This window comes from Stigmatopora nigra, chromosome 21, assembly GCF_051989575.1.
Source record: "Stigmatopora nigra isolate UIUO_SnigA chromosome 21, RoL_Snig_1.1, whole genome shotgun sequence".
Taxonomy (NCBI): domain Eukaryota; kingdom Metazoa; phylum Chordata; class Actinopteri; order Syngnathiformes; family Syngnathidae; genus Stigmatopora; species Stigmatopora nigra.
Genome location: NC_135528.1, coordinates 9087388 through 9103818, shown reverse-complemented (window position 1 = coordinate 9103818; position 16431 = coordinate 9087388). Strand labels below are relative to the sequence as shown.

The 16431-nt window shown below is 46.3% G+C and overlaps 1 protein-coding gene across 2 annotated transcripts; it reads right to left on the bottom strand.

Annotated features, from left to right (window-relative positions):
* Positions 1 to 2928: 2928 nt before the first annotated feature.
* On the bottom strand, positions 2929 to 15890 carry zbtb10 (zinc finger and BTB domain containing 10). Of its 2 annotated transcripts, XM_077743685.1 has the most exons (5): positions 14891 to 15889; positions 9130 to 10132; positions 7793 to 7849; positions 6734 to 6909; positions 2929 to 6094 (listed from the first exon to the last, which is right to left on the bottom strand). In XM_077743685.1, exons 1-5 carry the CDS (start codon positions 15515 to 15517, stop codon positions 5816 to 5818), a joined length of 2142 nt encoding a protein of 713 aa, XP_077599811.1. In that variant the 5' UTR covers positions 15518 to 15889; the 3' UTR covers positions 2929 to 5815. The 2 variants fall into 2 exon arrangements, with proteins under 2 accessions (XP_077599811.1, XP_077599812.1); XM_077743686.1 differs by lacking the exon at positions 7793 to 7849 and having other exon boundaries at positions 14891 to 15890.
* Between the last annotated feature and the right edge of the window lie 541 nt (positions 15891 to 16431).

The following is a 16431-nucleotide window of genomic DNA, read 5'->3' as shown; positions in this document are numbered from 1 at the left end:
CCCTTGTGTGTGGAACAACTGTGCCCATGACCTTTGCCCCGTGACAGCATGGGAAAGTAGGTGTGTTCAGCTGTCGGGACCCCCATTTGGCAAAAGGCACTTATAAATGGCGAGGTCATGCCATGGATCTGGTGGTACTGAAGCGCTACTTTTGGCTAATAGAGGACCAAAATCCATTTGACTATGGGCTCCCTAGCAGTAACCTTGTACCGGTCACAAGTGACAAGAGGTAAGGTCACGTGCGTTGACTTTTGAACGGCACCAGTGCGCCCCAGTTAGGAAGTTCCTGTTATCTTATCTGCTCCGCCCCTCCTGGCTTTTACCCCCCTGGGCCCGAGGCGCCGCCATTAGCGGTCATTAGGCCAAACATCAAATAGATGATGTGCGTCAATTTCCCTCCAAAGTCGGCTTCAAAGGGAGAAATTGGGCCCGATCCTACCCACAGTGTGGGGGGGGGGGTTTCCGACGCCGCCGCGCTCCCAGCGGGCGGCGGCGTCGGAAACCCCCCCCCCCACACGGTCCCATCGGGCCGTCCACGCACGTGACCCGCTTGGATTTGAACCCTTTCATGAGGTAATTGAACTCATTGGCTGCCATTGAATAAGCGTACGTACTTTACAGTGTATTCTATTTGGCGCTATATAAAGGTCAAAGGTCATGGGCGTACCCCCCACCCCCACCCTAAAAGAAAAGCTTACTTTGCCAAGTTGAACTTGAAGCATATTTTTATAGTTTTGTTTTTCTTGGGAATGTTTTTGCCTCCCGCCAGCTGTGCTCACACCCACTGATAAACACGCCTACACATTAGCATACGCAGACAGACAGTGGATAGCGGCGGCGATGCGCCCACGCTTACCCGAACGCAGGTACGTCGTACGTACACACTGGCTCCCGTTTTCCCATCCGACGATGATGCTGGGAAAGTCTTAAGTTGGACACTATTGATTCCAAGCAGATGTTTAGAAACACAGAGACAAACACACACGGGGACAAAAAAAATACACCCACACATTTCCCAAATACAGATTCGACACATTCTTTTAACGACCGAGTATATTTGAAATACTTAGGGTGCTTAATCTGATACTGAGAAAGAAAATAACTGCAGTTTTCAGGGTCGAACTAAATAAAAGTACAATGTAATCATCAATTTCAATAAATATGCGAGCATGTTAGCAGCCTGTGACGTAATACAAGCCCCTCCCACAAAGACCCAAATTAGGCGTCATTGTTCTTTACTGAACAAAAAAAAAAAAACACTGTAGCTAAAAATGTTCAGCTTGAGCAATCTATTTATCTTTCAAAATAAAAAAACAAGGATAAACACCTAACCAAATTAGTTTTTTTTGGTGTTAGCCAGTACTGCCACCTATGGTTGAAGTTTACCACTACACATTTTACATGTTGAAGTACTGCCACCTGTTGGTGAATATGACTAACATCAGTGTTAGCCTGTTGACCGGCAGGTGGCAGCACTCTATGGAAAAAGTGGCAAAAAAACAAAAGAAAATAAAACCAAATGAGAGCAATATCAAAGTTTTATTCTTAAAATGTAGTATAGAGAGGAACAGTAGTACAATTTCTTTTTTTGTTTTGAAAACACAGAGAGAAGAGAAACAAACCAGGAGAATGTTAACTTCCATCTTTGAAAAGTTGCGGTAAAAACGTAAAAAGAGTAACCTGAATTTCGCTTTCTGTGTTCGGAGGGCACCGAGTTTTGCATCGCTGTCACAGAGCAGACAAGTTGAAAAATACAACTTTTTTTTCCATTTTTAAATCTTCTTAAAAGCGTAAAAAAATACAGCCGGTAAGTGAAAGAGTGGGGGATGATATTAATGTACGTATATGTGTGGGGGAGAGGGACAAAACTCTGTAGTGTGGTGGTCTGTTTTTTCTTCTTTTTTTTTTTGTTTTTTGCATGTTGTCCATACAAGAAATACAGCATTTTAAAAAAAAAAAGACAATAAAAATCAGTAGGATGGCGCGAATCATATATTTTAAAAAACAAAAGACGGGAAGTGACGGACGAGCAGCACACAGCAAAGCGGAAGGAAGTTAAATAATAGATCTTTTTCCATATATATATATATAAATTCATCTCATAGATTCTCAAAGTATATATCTATATATATATCATTGTTATATCATAATCCCTACCCACAGTGATTAGTTATTATGAAAGTGACACGAGGAAGATGGTGTCCCGTAAAAACTGCATATGAACACATTTTAGGTCTGCTGCGTGTATATATGTACACACATATACATATATATATATGTATATGTGTATACATACATATATGTATGTGTATATGGATACACACATATACATATATATATATGTATATGTGTATACATACATATATGTATGTGTATATGGATACACACACATATACACATATATATATATATATATATATATATATATATATATATATATATATATATATATATATATATATATATATATATATATATATATATATATATATATATATATATATATATATATATATATATATATATATATATATATATATATATATATATATATATATATATATATATATGTATATGTATGTATGTATATATATATATATATATATATATATATATATATATATATATATATATATATATATATATATATATATATATATATATATATATATATATATATATATATATATATATATATATATATATATATATACACATACATACATACATATACATATACATATGCACACACATATATGCATACACATATACATATATATACATATATATGGATACACATATACACATACATATATATATATATATATATATATATATATATATATATATATATATATATATACATATATATGCATACACATATACACATACATATATGTATACATATATACACACACATGTATACACATACAAATGTATATATATTTAGTGTATCTCTACTGCTGCGCTATTAATAAAAAGATGTGCTGAAGTCATGGGAAGAAAGAATGTGAAAGGTGGAGGCGTAAAGTGAACGGTAGCGCTAACGTGGCCCAGCCGGCTCCTCCCGTGCATGAATAATTAACAACAATAATCATCATCATCATCATTTTGGTTGGACAAAATAGAAATAAACAGTCTTGATTGCATTTTTTTTTGGAGTCAATATATATATATATATTAAATAACAAAAAAGAGAAAAGAAAAAGTTCCATTCAGACCCGCTTTTTGGGGGGATAAGATCACAAAAAGTAAGTGCATGTCTATGATGGCGCCATAGAGCTTCACTTGGTTTTTGGAAACAAAGTTAGTTTTTTTTTTTTTTAGTTTTTTTTTCTTTTTAAAACTACCAGGCAGACCAAATCAAGTAGAAATGAAACAAGAAAGAAAACGGGAGCAACGCACCCCCGAAAAAAAGCAAGACAAACACGTTGGACGTCCTCTCACAATCAAATGAGCTCAAATATATATATATACCTCGGTACCAAAAAGAAAGAAAAAGACGTCCACTTAGGTCCTCGTAACGCGAAAATAAAAGTACTGCCGGTAGTTAGACGCGAAACAAAAACGCACTCGTGTTAAAACATCAACAAAAGAATGGCAAAGATTACCTGATAGTCCACAGAAGCCCCTTTTACGCTGGCTTTTTCGTTTTTTTCAGTTTTTTTTTGCCACGACCTGACATATATGCTCGCCTTTGGCGCTAGCGTCGGCGCCGTCACCTCCTCGTCAATTTATGGATGCGGCGATATTACGGCTTGGCTATGTTTGCGTCTTGATACAGCTGGACACATGATTTATCAATATCGGCGTTAGCTTAAAGCGAAAATCGTGGTGTATTGACAGACGCAGTATGACAGAATATCGGCGTACGACAAGCTAACGTCGACCGATTCCAACAAGTCCACAATGGCACCGCTGTTGTATTTTTCCGAAAACACGACGTGATTAAAAGTCTTCGCAATTTCCGTGAAGGCAAATTTTAGCGGTTTGTGAATATCTGCATAAAACGAGCATCTTGTATAAAATGAATGTTTCTTACAGCAACAGTTAAGCCAAGCCAAAGTTCAAGTAAAGGCTCGTAAAGCTTTTCCCATAATGCGTGAAAAGAGTTAGCTAGTGTTGACTTTGATAATGACAAAGCGTTATGGTTTAAAGCTGTGTTCTAGGTCCAGTTTTTGTGCCACGATAGGTATGGTAATGCCCACGCGGGGGGATTTAAACCCTTGTTTTTTTTGCAATCTGTTTTAACGAGGCTAGTGTGTTGATAGAGGTCACTTTTTAATAACGACAGAGAAGAATTAAAGCTGTACTGTCTCAAATGAAAATGAAAACTAAGTGATATTATGGCGAATTAGATCCATCTGAATGAATGAAGTTCATGGCAAATGGCACTTTGGCATGCATAGCTGGCGGCCATCTTGGGTAGGGCAACTAGATGAGCACATACTGCACCCACCGGCATGATGATGTCATTTTTCGGCGCAGTATGGCTACTCGTTACTAGTATCCAACACTATTGTAAATACTGGCTTTTATGAACAGTTTACGGAATTAACACCATGAAGTAATCTGTTATGCTGTAGGTCCACAATTCTGCGATAAAGTAGAAAAATGAAGATGATAGCATTTATCAACGCTTTAGGTCCTTTTTTTTTTTTACTCTGCGGTAAGAAAGTGTGCGAAAGGCAAAAAAAGTCCGATATGTTTTGGCTGTGGCGGCTCCGAAGCTAGCGCGCCATCGGAATTAAAGCCGGGCTTTTTTTTTAGCGTCAAAGGCGGACAAGGTGGGCTGTCTTTTTTTGTGTTTGGGGCGGATTTTCTGCGTGAAAGAGGCTCTAGTGTTGTCGAGAGGAGGTGAATGACACTCGTGTCAGTTCCAACAATTGAAGCTTATTTTTCAGACATCATAAGAATTAAAGCCTCGCTTGTTTGGTAGGTCCAGTATTCGGCGACAAAGCATTACAGCACCAAACGTCATCATTTGGCAAAAAAACAAACAAATCAAACCAAAAAAATAAACAACGATTCAAGCTTTAAGTGAAGGTCAAATGCTTTTTTTCTTTAAAGTGTTAGCGTGACGCGGCGATTGGTATAAAGCTAGCTAGAACAGCCCCTCCCCCTTGCGCTTTACTTCGTATACTTTTTAAATAATTTGTCATAAAACTCTAGAAAGAAAACAAAAGGTGAAAAAGGTGTCGTATTCAGTAGTTTTTTTTTTTTTTCCTGCTCGGTCTCGGTGTGCGGTCTGTTCGGCGCGACGCGGTCGCAGCCCTTGTAGTACTTGTTTTGTACTTTGTTTTTTTGATTTTCTTGGTGTGAATACGTCATAAATATGGCTGCGAGTCACCCTACAGACTTTTTGGTTCCGAGATTTGCGCAGGGAAAGGAACAAAAAAAATAAAAGGAATATAGAATATTTTAGCATTACTAAACGCTAGCTAAACAGCAAGAAACAACGGAAAAATTAAATCATCTGCGATAAGACCATAGAATCTTTTAAATTAAATAATTAACTCTTTTCTTTAAACTCTGATCATTGGCCCTTTCCGCCTATTTTCAAAGGAAACATACATAAAAAAAAACACCTGATTGCTCAATATCTGTCTCCGGTGGGCATAATTAATAATAATAATAATAATAATAATAATAATAATTAAATCTGTACATGGCGGGCTTCCGAGGCTACCTTATTTTTTTGTAGTTTTTTTTTTAAACTAACTCGCATAAGGTTTTCGATAGCACTTTTGGAGTTGATTGTTTACCAGCTTAGGTTTATCGGAACAAAAATTAAAAATAATCATAAAGATCAAGGCTAAAAGTCCTTGTCGTGGTCGGGAGGGGCGACACCGGTGTCGTCGTCGTGGCCCCCGCGGGCCCAGGCGGCACCGGTGTCGTCGCCCTCCGGTGGCTCGTCGTCAAAGTCGTCGTCGCGCGGGAACTCCAGGCCGCCGTCCTGGCCGGCTTGGTGCGAATCGGCGCAGTCCACGCACACGCCGTAACGTCGCGAGCCGTGGCGAATGCCCACGCTGGCCGCCAGCATGAAGATTTTCTTGCACACCATGCACTTGTACTTCTTGTCCTTCTTGTGGACCTGCCGGACGGGACGGGTCGGGTCGGATTTGGGATTAAAAGCGCTATTTTGTGCATACTTTTTGTTTGTTTGCATTCTAACCAGTGGCCGGTTAACGAGTTGCTGGGGACGGACGGCGTTAGGATGTTTCAAGAATGATGCAAACGTGGGTACTATTATTAAAAAAAATCTGAATCACCTGATGAATCGCGATTAACTACAAAATGTGCCCATTTTTTTTGTGTTGACGATACAAATGTACAAAATGTTTGTTAATGAATATTTTTTTAAATATATTATTAATTATATTTGAGTTATATATATACGCTTTGGTAACTTGTATATCAAAATAAATAAATAAACCAATTCTATAAATATAATAAAAATAATGAAATACTGTTAAAAATAAACCCTAATAAAAGTCAATGAGGAACACATTCAGCATGGATTTCCATTTCTGAGCCCCTAAATTAACTAGTAGTGTGTTTTAGAAAAAAAAATGGAATACAAATCAATGTAGAGAGGCTGTATACTGGTATTCTGTTCCAATTCATGTTAGCTAGCCACTAGGCCAAACATTTTCCTTTTTATGACGCATTGTTAGCAAGCTAACGGTGCCGTACTACACCAGGCAAAAAAATAAAGAAATGTTTGACTCACCAGGGAATGTCTCTTGACGTGCTCGCGTCGGGTGAAGAGCTTGCCGCAGATGTCGCAGCTGAAGGAGCGCACACCCGAGTGGATGACCAGGTGCCTCTTCAGGGTGCGCCGGTGCTTGGCGATGTAGTTGCAGTGCGGACATTTTAGTTTGTTGATGGCCAGCAGTGGCGACTCACCTAAAAAACAAAAAAATCATGTGAAGGAAACTCATAGTGCAGCTAAGATAAAAACAGACACGGGACGGACGTATATCGGCGTCAATGGCGCCGAGCGTCAGGTGCTCTCTGCCCCCCCCCCCCCCCCAAAAGGGATGCGGACAGATGGTTTTGAGCGTAAATTAGTGGCCTATTGATTTAGAAAGCACTCGAAAAGGGAAGACGGACGGAGGGGGAAGTGAACACTCGTCGCCTTTTGTTTGAACTCACAACAGTGCTGTCGTCAGGGCAGGTTGCTAAGGAGGGAAGGGAAGGGGTGGGGGGGGGGGTCATCATTCGGGTTGGGGGTTGATGGAGCCCAGGTTACCTGTGGATGTGCTTTATTCATTTTTTTTTTTATAAGCGCATGTCCCTTTAAGAGGCTGCTTCGATGCTTGTTTGTTTTTGCTGCCTTTAAAGGGTTAACTATTTTAATACAATTCTAATTTTTCGCTTTCTTTTGATATTGTATATTATATATTCATTTTTCCCACTATATTGTGGTATTTACAATCAATCGTGACATATTATGCGTATTCTCCAATGTTTGAATTATATTGCTAAATGTAAATTCAGACATTAAAGCGTTAAAATATGCCGAGGCGTTGCTTGAGCCAAGCACCTCCGTGTCAAGTGTCATTGGGGCGATGCACCTTTTTCCTCATTTAGCATCCGTTTTGCATACGGGCACACGGTTGCCGTGGCGACCACACGCATATAGCTCAATCTCCATTTGGTCAAATGACTGACCCCTTGCTAAATAGCAGGCGACTATTGACCAAGCCTGAAAATCTATCAGAAAAGTATTATACATCATTCTGAAAAGTGAAATCCTGTTAAAATATATTTCATTTTGGTGTCTTACCATTCTCCCAGGATTCCCCTGGCTGGATGATGCTATACTGGATCTGATTGGCCAGCTCTGGGAAAAAGGAAGCAGGGTTGGGGAATTGAGGAAGGAGGGAGAGAAAAAGAGAGAGAGAGAGAGAATGGGCGACACAAAAAAAGGGAGAGGTGAGAGGTTTGTCCAAGGGGAGGCCGGCCGGCCGCACACTTTTTACGTACACGAATAACCAGTTCACACACAATGTGAAGGAAAACACACAAACGGGACTATTGCTTGTAAAGCGGTGTTGTGGGGAAAAAGAGGGGGAGGGAGCTTAGGGGGGGGGGGGACACCTGCGGGTGTCCATGTTTAGTACAACCGACCTTTACTGCATGTTCCCTTGTTCAATATTTGTAAAGGGCCCAACACTGTAAATTCTATTCTTACGTCGACACCCCTTAAGTTGACAAAGGTTTAAAACAAGGCTCGAACGCTTTGGGTGCCATTGACAGCGACGCGTAGTTCAATTCCCACCCAATTCTCGGCGGGGGGGGGCTCTTGGTGGAAGCTACGTAAGGCGCTCAACAAACGCCGCCAGTGGGCGTCGACTAACCGGGCGTGACGACCAGACTGATGGGAGAAACTGATAAGGAGCATCCAAAGCGCGGGCGCCCGCTTCCCGTGTCGACAACAAACGGCAAGGCGAGAAAAATGCGGGCGTCCGGCGGCGGCGCACCCGCGGGTGGGCACCATTAGAGGGCCTCCCCCGGGGCATCGCTTGTGGAGCGCATTAGAGGAGCCGCAGGCACTAAGAGCATTGCGGCGCATTTACAGGGGGGGTGGGAACGGGGTGGGGGAGCGAATGGCTCCCCCCCCCCCCTCCGTTCCCACCCCCCACGCTTTCTTCATTATCCTGCATTAGGGAGGCAAGGGAACATGGGGAAAAAAAAACAGGTCCGGCGCTTCCGCGGCAGTGGAGGAGCGGCGCTTTAATGGGCAAAGGAGAGATTACCGAGCCGCGAGAAGGGACGGCGCGCAGATTAAAAGGTTATTCAAGGATAGCCATGGGTGCCGGCCACCGCCGCATGGAAGGACACAAAGAGGATTTCCAAATGGGAAGTGTCCAGATTTTTATTGTGGAAGGGGGCAGCGCGCGTGCGGCGGCCCGAGCGGGCCTTGACGTGGGTTAAAGCCCCACCCCGCCCGCTCGGCTCTGGAGCGATTAACGGGGGATCATCGGGGGCGAACGCCGGCCGGGGCAGGTTGAGCCTGCGCAACTCAATACGATGCACACAATACACCATTACTGTTGATACTAGCATACTCCAAAAAGAATAGTCTGTGCCGTTTTCGATATTAGTGTGAGATCGGCCTACCTGCGTTTTCCGACAGCGAGGAGAAGTCGTCCCTGGGGTAGGAGGCGGACGGCTGGACGAACATGCCCTCGTCGAAGCCCTCTTCGGGCTCGGGGGGGAAGTTGTAGACGAACCGCCGCGCCGTGGCCGTCTTTTTCCGGCGCCCGCTGCCGGCGGCCTCGTCGGGGTTCTCGCGCTTGATGGCGGCCGCGCCCACTTCGTTCCAGACGAACACCCGCGTGCGCCCTTCGTTGTTGTTGTTGTCGGCCGAGTCGGACGAGTTGTCGTGGTGGGCCCAGCCGGCGGCGGCGGCGGGCGCCTCCAGGGGGCCGGCGCCCACCTCCACGTCGCTGGACTCCTCTTTGACGGGGGTCATCTGGGCGTCGCCGCGGCCCTGGGCGTCCCGCTCGGGCTCCCGGCCTCGGTTGCCGCCGGCCTGGATGGAGAGCTTGGAGAGGATGCTGGTGGCCCAGAAGTTGCCGGGCTTGCGCTGGCGGCGCCCCCGCTGGCCCTCCTTGGCCAGCGTGGGCGGCTTGTTGTAGTCCAGTAGCACCGAGTCGGGCGCCTCCTGCTTGATGCTGATGTTGAGGGCGTCCTTGATGAAGGCCCGGCAGGACTGCACCACCTCGGTCATCTGCAGGTAGCTGGCCACCGACATGACCTCGATGGCGTTGTGGCTGGTGAGCAGCAGGTTGCCCGAGTAGAGGAAGTCCAGGATGACGGAGAAGCCCTGCACGGCGGCCACGTCCAGGTGCGTGACGGTGGAGCGCTCGGCCGCCTCGCTCTGGGTCAGGCAGTAGAGGGTCTTGAAGTAGCGGCTGCCCGCCACCAGGATGTTCTTGTGGGCGCGGAAGACCTGGCCCGACACCACGATGTTGACGTCGCACAGGATGCCGCTCTTGCGCTGCTTGTCCAGCTCGCGCAGCAGCTGGTAGCAGTACGAGTTCTCGTTGGCCTTGTTGCGGCACTCGTCCTCCGACGAGTTGGTGGACGGGCTGGCGTTGTCCAAAGGTCGCCCCGACTCCTTCAAAACAAAACAAAAATACTCAGTCATACAAATACACAACGAAAAACAAACTACTCTAAATGAATTGAGCCGGATGAACAACAACTATTATATTTTAAAGAAAGATGATTGGACATGACACCATTGGACATTTCTACCGTTAAATGGAGGCTCATCGGGAAAAGGCCGACATTCAAAGGACAAGTGTGTTGTCGGAAGAACAGAGAAGGAGGCACAGCTTGCAAAGTTCACCGTGTAAAGCACACCGTGTTCAAAATCAAAAGCCCAGTTGTGTGTTTATCCAAATACGACGTCTTCCTCGCCGCTCGCCTCGTCTTTACTAAACAGCGCGGCGTCGGCAAACACCCCCGAGGTTCCGGGCACGCCCGCCGGAGGGGAGACAAACTGGTCTGACGGGGAGAGGGTATAGAAATGAGGTACAATGGAGGGATAGGCCCAAAGTAAAAAAATGTGCTGTCTTTCTAGAGGAAAAGACCCAAAATATTCCCCCCAAATAGGCAATTTTTGCACGCCAATTCATGTCATACATTGCAATCTTGTCGTACACATATTTATTGTATATCTGCTACGTGGCAAAAACAAATCAGGCGTGCTAGGCTAACAAACAACATCTACGCCACAAGTTGTTTTTTCGTCCGGCGAACAAAATTGCACAGCAGATGTTCTAATCCGGAATAATTCACGTTGCGCCTGCATTTTTTGCCCCCGCCCACCCACAGCTGGGGGGTTTCAGCCGATTAAATCCATTTCTCTGAGGTCCCCACCCAGCCCCCACTCGGGCACATGGGATGGCATCTAAAACGGGGCGGCGGGATGGGGCGGGGGGGTGTTATCATCCTTCCTCGGCCGCACAGCTGGAGGGAGATGGGATGCCAGGGATTGAGAGGCAGAGACAGCCAATGGGAAGGTGCTTTTGCAGGCCGCACGCTCCTCATAATGGCTGAAAAGGAGGCGCATAATGGAGCAAAAGTTACAATGAAGAGATAAGAGAGGGCTGATAGGCGCCAGACCTTGAGAGAAAATGTGGAGCGGAGCGCCATGAGGGGGAGGCCCGACAACGCCGGTCGCCCCATTTTGGAGCCGCCTTTTACAATGCTTGGCGTTCTCCCCGAGGCTCATTGTCCACTCACTGTGGGCCTTTTGTCGAGGGGCGAACTCAGACCGCGACGGGACCGAGCCCGGGAGGGGGTGGGTTGGCGGGGGGGGGGGGGGGGGGGGGGGCGCTCTTTTGCCTGCTACGCGCTTAAGTGTGGTTTGCGTGAGTGGCGGAATGTCCAAAAAGTCGGGCAAGATTTTTCTAAGGAATGCCGGGGGGTTGTTGCCGGGGAAAGAAAGTCAATGGCCAGGACCGACGGAGGGCTAGCTTCCAAAGTAGCGCAGAAAGGATTCCGGCGTACCTGAGAATTGGCAGACCCTGTTAATAATTAGCCACCCCACTCAACTTCCTGCAGGTTTTTTTTTTCCTTTTCGGCCGTTCACAGGCAGCCAGATAAAAGGCCAAAAAGGGAAGAGCCTTTTTCATGTGTTAGCTTCGGCGAACCTGGAAGTGATTCACGGTCCACTAACACAAAAGGGAAACGCTCCATTGGCCTCGTTTTTGACAAACAAAGTCAAGGAAAATGTACATAGAGTCAGGGGACACTCATATACAACTGGGCAAACAACCTTAAAAATGAGTAAAAGCGCATTGTGTGGTATTTCACCATTTTCTCTTAAGGTAAAGCAGCTCATCCAATGAAAAACTGAAGGCAGGTGGAGGACAACCAAAACAAGTTTGGGGGGTCCTCTTGACCGCCCGAGACATCAAGATAGGCCAAAGCGCAAATAAAGCTCCAACCTAAAACAAACCTGCCCCCCCCCCTCCACCCGCGGCAAACAGGCCAAACCCAAGCAGTAATCCAGCACTGTCGCCAAGCAGAAATTACACACGTCGGGAACCCCACCCAAAAGTCATGAGCGGGCCCCTGAGGCTACAACAGTCCCCCCCCCCCACCCCAAAAAAAAATCCACATTTGTTAGCCCCCTGCCTCCGACCAGATAGCAGAACAATACGTCTGTGTGCATTTGGCCCAAGGTGTGGGAGGGCCTCAACCGGCGTCTCGCGGCCTTCCGACAATTTCGTGCCAAAGAAGTACGAGTAAGGGGGGGGGGGGGGGGGGGCACAATTCCACAAGAATTTTCCCTCTGGCCCCCAACAAACGTCTCGACCAGCCGTTGCCGCCACGGACGGGTGTCCCTCCAAGACAGTCTTTGTCCAACCAATGGCTGAAATCCTAGGCAATCCCATTTAAAGTGGCAGGGGGTGTTGGCTGCCATCCTTCCCACCTCAAAAGGATTGGACAACTATGGAAGACAATGAGCTAAAAAAAGGGCTATTCTATTGAATTTGAACTTTTTTTAACCCCATTTTCATTAGATTTAGCTGGAAAAAAATCCAGAGATGAGACCACACCTCTCCAATTGCCTCCACCCCCGCCCCTCTGTGAGGAGACCCACTTTTAGCCCAGCTGGCGACTAATCGAGTTATCCTTTCTCCCGACCCACTTGAACGCGCTTCTTCCAAAAACGGCGTATTAGTGGGACGTGGCTCATACGGAGTCGTGGTTGCCGGGGAGACTCCGCTGCCCCCTAATCCACTAGCGAGGCGCTCCTTCCCAATTAGACATGTGTACAAGTTAGCGGATCACTTTAAGTCATCGTGATTAGCGATTGCGTGCGCCCCGGGAAGGAACTAAATGCGCTCGGCCCAATCCTCTTCCCACCCAGTCAAAGGGGCCGTGACAGCTCGCTCGCTCGCTCGGCAGCGTCGTGGGGCAAAATGCTCTTTGACACCGGATCGCCACGATCCGGGACGTCGCGACGCACGCCCTCTTTTTATGGCGGCCCCAAATGACATGCAACTGTCAGCACCATAAAAAAAAAATACTGATAAAACAAGGTACAGGGCAGACGTGGCTTGGGTTAAAAAGTGGGTTGCTCAATGGTTGATCAATGAGTTATGTGATATAGAAACATCAAAATGACTGAAATTATTTTTTCTTTACAGAAAATGAATTGTGATGTCACAATTGATGGGGGGGGTGACAGACTGCATACGGAACACATCCTACTTTTGCCATTTGTTTGTTTTTTGGGGCAATGTTTTATAAAAGAGGGCTGAAAAGTGAAATCCCATTCATACAGCCATTATCATACCCCAAAGGGTGAACAGTAGGGCCCATTAATCCACAAAAATGTGGATGACGGAGGTCAGGTGATACCATGTCATTCTATTAAGTGTCAAACTAATGGCCCGCATACCCGATCCGACCCACCGCGACATTTTAGGAACAAGCGACCTCAAAACCATGTCTAATTCCACAAATGATTGAGCAGATTTTTTCCACTCAATATTCCCAAAACAAGACTTGAATAACATTCAACCTATATAAAAACACCCCCATCTTGACTTACTACTTATAGTACAGGCTTAAAATCAATTGGTCATTCAATAAAAAAACATTTTCCGATATTTACACTGATATTTTAACTAAATGTTCCAAAAAAACAGATTAACATCTCTTCACTAAGCTTTTGGCTATCCACAAACCACCAAAATACAACAATTCCAGTCTACTTTTGAAGAACGCTACTGAAAAGTCTCCCCCAGATTGGACATCTATAGGTGTCAATGGCAGCTCATAAGCAAAGCACACCCTTTTCCGAGCGCCGACACCGATTTTTGTTGTTGTCGCGCTTGTCCGGTATGGATTTTTGGGGGGGCTGATTGTGGCACAATGCCTGTAATTTAGCTCCCCAAGGGGAGGAGGGGGAGGAGGATGGGGAATGTTGTGTAAAAGCACCAGAGGTCACCGGGGAGTGCGAACCTTGAGAGGGCGGCACAGGAGGCCCAACGGAGGGGGGTTGTGGAAAGGTGCGGCTCCCCTTGTCATTGTGACCTCTAGCCAGATAGCGATCAACTCAGATGCTGAGGCAACGGAAAAACAATAAATAAACTATACATTGCCAACAGAATATGAATCTAATTTAAGTTTGGGTGGGGTGTGTAAACTTTTGAAACCACAAATTACTTTTGTTTTCAAGGTGCCACATTGACCAAAATGTTATTTTTTTAAATAGCTGTTTTACAAGAAATACATTTACAATGTATAAATTGGCATTTACAATAAATTTTATTTTGCTTATTGGACAAAATCATTTTAAAATGCCTGTTACTACATTTTTATTTTGATAATTAAAAATAAATATTTATTTTCGAACACAAAAGTTTTAAGGGACAAGAGGACTTGATGCTGAATGATGCATTCCAAGCCTCATCGTCACCCGCGTTCCCTATTTTGCCCACCCCTGTCTAAAACAACCACTCAATCTTCTTGTATATGAACCCGTCCAAAACAATATCAACAACCGAACACAATAACAAATAAGCACGACATTGACAAATAGTAAAACTAGTACCGAGTTAGAAGCAAGATTTTCAGTGACACTTACGAACTCGAGCCTCCAAATTCGACTACGAAGAAGCTACGAGCTAGTTTAGCGGCGAGCTAACTCCTAAGCTAATTTAGCCGAAAGGACCGAATAACAAGAGGAAGAGGGGGGCTTCGACATGCTCCCGGCGGCACAAAGTGTTGAATAAAGTGGCAAAGGGTCAACGGCGACAGGCTGTTCTAGTGCTCTAAAAGCGTTCCGAGGCGAGGTTTGACAGCGTTAGAGCGGCGGCAGCGGCTGAGTTGGCAAAGCGGTTGGGTTTACCTGTTTGCTAGGGTCATTCCTGCCGTGCTCGGACGACAGGTGATGTCGGAGGAGCAGGGCCCGCTTGTAGCTCCGGCTGCCCTTGGCCAAGTCGTCGCCGCAGCGGGTGGCCACGTCTCGGCACCACGAGCACGACATGAGCCCCGTCTGCTGGCAGAAGCGCAGCCAGGGGAACTCGTGGAGCCAGGACGCGTGGAAGAGCGAGTGCTTCTGGAGGATCGTCTGCGGTCTCATCTCCACGCCGCATTTCCTGGGTCCCGCCTCGCCGCTGCCCGACTCCGCGCCGTCTTCGCCGGCCGCTTCCTTGAAGCCGTTGGCGGCCGAGTCAGCCCCTTGGCCCGGGTTGCCGGCCACCCCCTCCGCGTCCTCTTCCTCCTCCGCCTCGGGCTCCGTGCTGTCGCTGACCGAGCCGGCGCCTTCCAGTCGCTTCCGCGTTGGTCCCGCCGCCCCCGGTTCCCCGTCTTCGTCTTGCTCGGGCCGGTTGCCGTTAAAATGTCGGTCCTGGCTCGCCGGGGCCTCCCAGCTGTTACAGTTCCCCGAAGTGGCGGAGCCTCCGCCGGATCCCGCTAACACGGCTAGTCCTCCGCCTCGGAACGCCAGCGACCTGCGGTTCATCTCACCGGACATTTTCTTGCGCTTACGATCAATGTCTCGACAAGCAGGATTCCCCCCGCCGCGGCAAAATGTTCTTTTTTCCTTCCGTCTGGTCGCCGCCGTCTCCCAGCCGCCGTCGCTGCTCGTCCACCCTCCGCCGCGCTGATCTTTTTCGTTGTCGGTCGCGGAGCCCCCGGCCGGTGAGAGAGTGTCGCTTAAGCGGAAATAAAACGCTCTTTTAAGCGCATAATGTCATTTTCAGGGTTCTCGCTGCGTCCGCGCAGGCCCCGCAGAGGTCGAATGGCAACGACTTTCCTCCCCACAATGCACCTCGACTGGTGGTGGAGGAGGAGGGGGGGAGGAGGAGCGGAGGGGGCCACTCGGAAGAGGGGGAGATGAGATGGGGGTGCTGCTGTGGATCGCCAATGGGGGCTTTTGTGTGCGCGAGGCTGCACCCATTTTCCGCATGCTTCTCATATCTCGCCGTCTCCCTCGCGCTCCCTTTTTTTCTTTTTTAATTTAGTTATCTTTTTAACGCTTTCGGGCTCTCCTCCAAGCACTGAAATGCACTTTTTCCCTTCCATCCCACTTGTATGTGACAGGATAAGAGCGTGACGTCATGCAATTCTGACGTTCGCTCTCATGGGATTAATAGAGAATATATACAATTCTACCCAAAACATTCCTTATGTTGCTTTTATGACAAAAAGACAGTATAATTATTACTGGTGTCAAAAGCGGATCTATTATTCTCAACGTTTTACGGTAAAACAATGCCAAAGATAAATGATATATATCAATTATATTCATATATATTTGTGTATACACTAGTGAGGTGCATCTTGGCCAGAAGAAGAATATTATATTTTGTTTTTATCTCATTGTCTGCCATTGACATCATTAGACGTTCAATCCATTTGCAATACGAGCAATTTAAAAGGATTGCA

Coding starts and splice junctions, on each gene's coding strand:
- zbtb10 (XM_077743685.1), bottom strand. CDS start 15,517: ATGTCCGGTGAGATGAACCGCAGGTCGCTGGCGTTCCGAGGCGGAGGA. Junction 7,850..9,129: donor CTCGCTGTCGGAAAACGCAG/GTAGGCCGATCT, acceptor CCTTTTTCCCAG/AGCTGGCCAATCAGATCCAG. Junction 6,095..6,733: donor ACGTCAAGAGACATTCCCTG/GTGAGTCAAACA, acceptor CCCGTCCGGCAG/GTCCACAAGAAGGACAAGAA.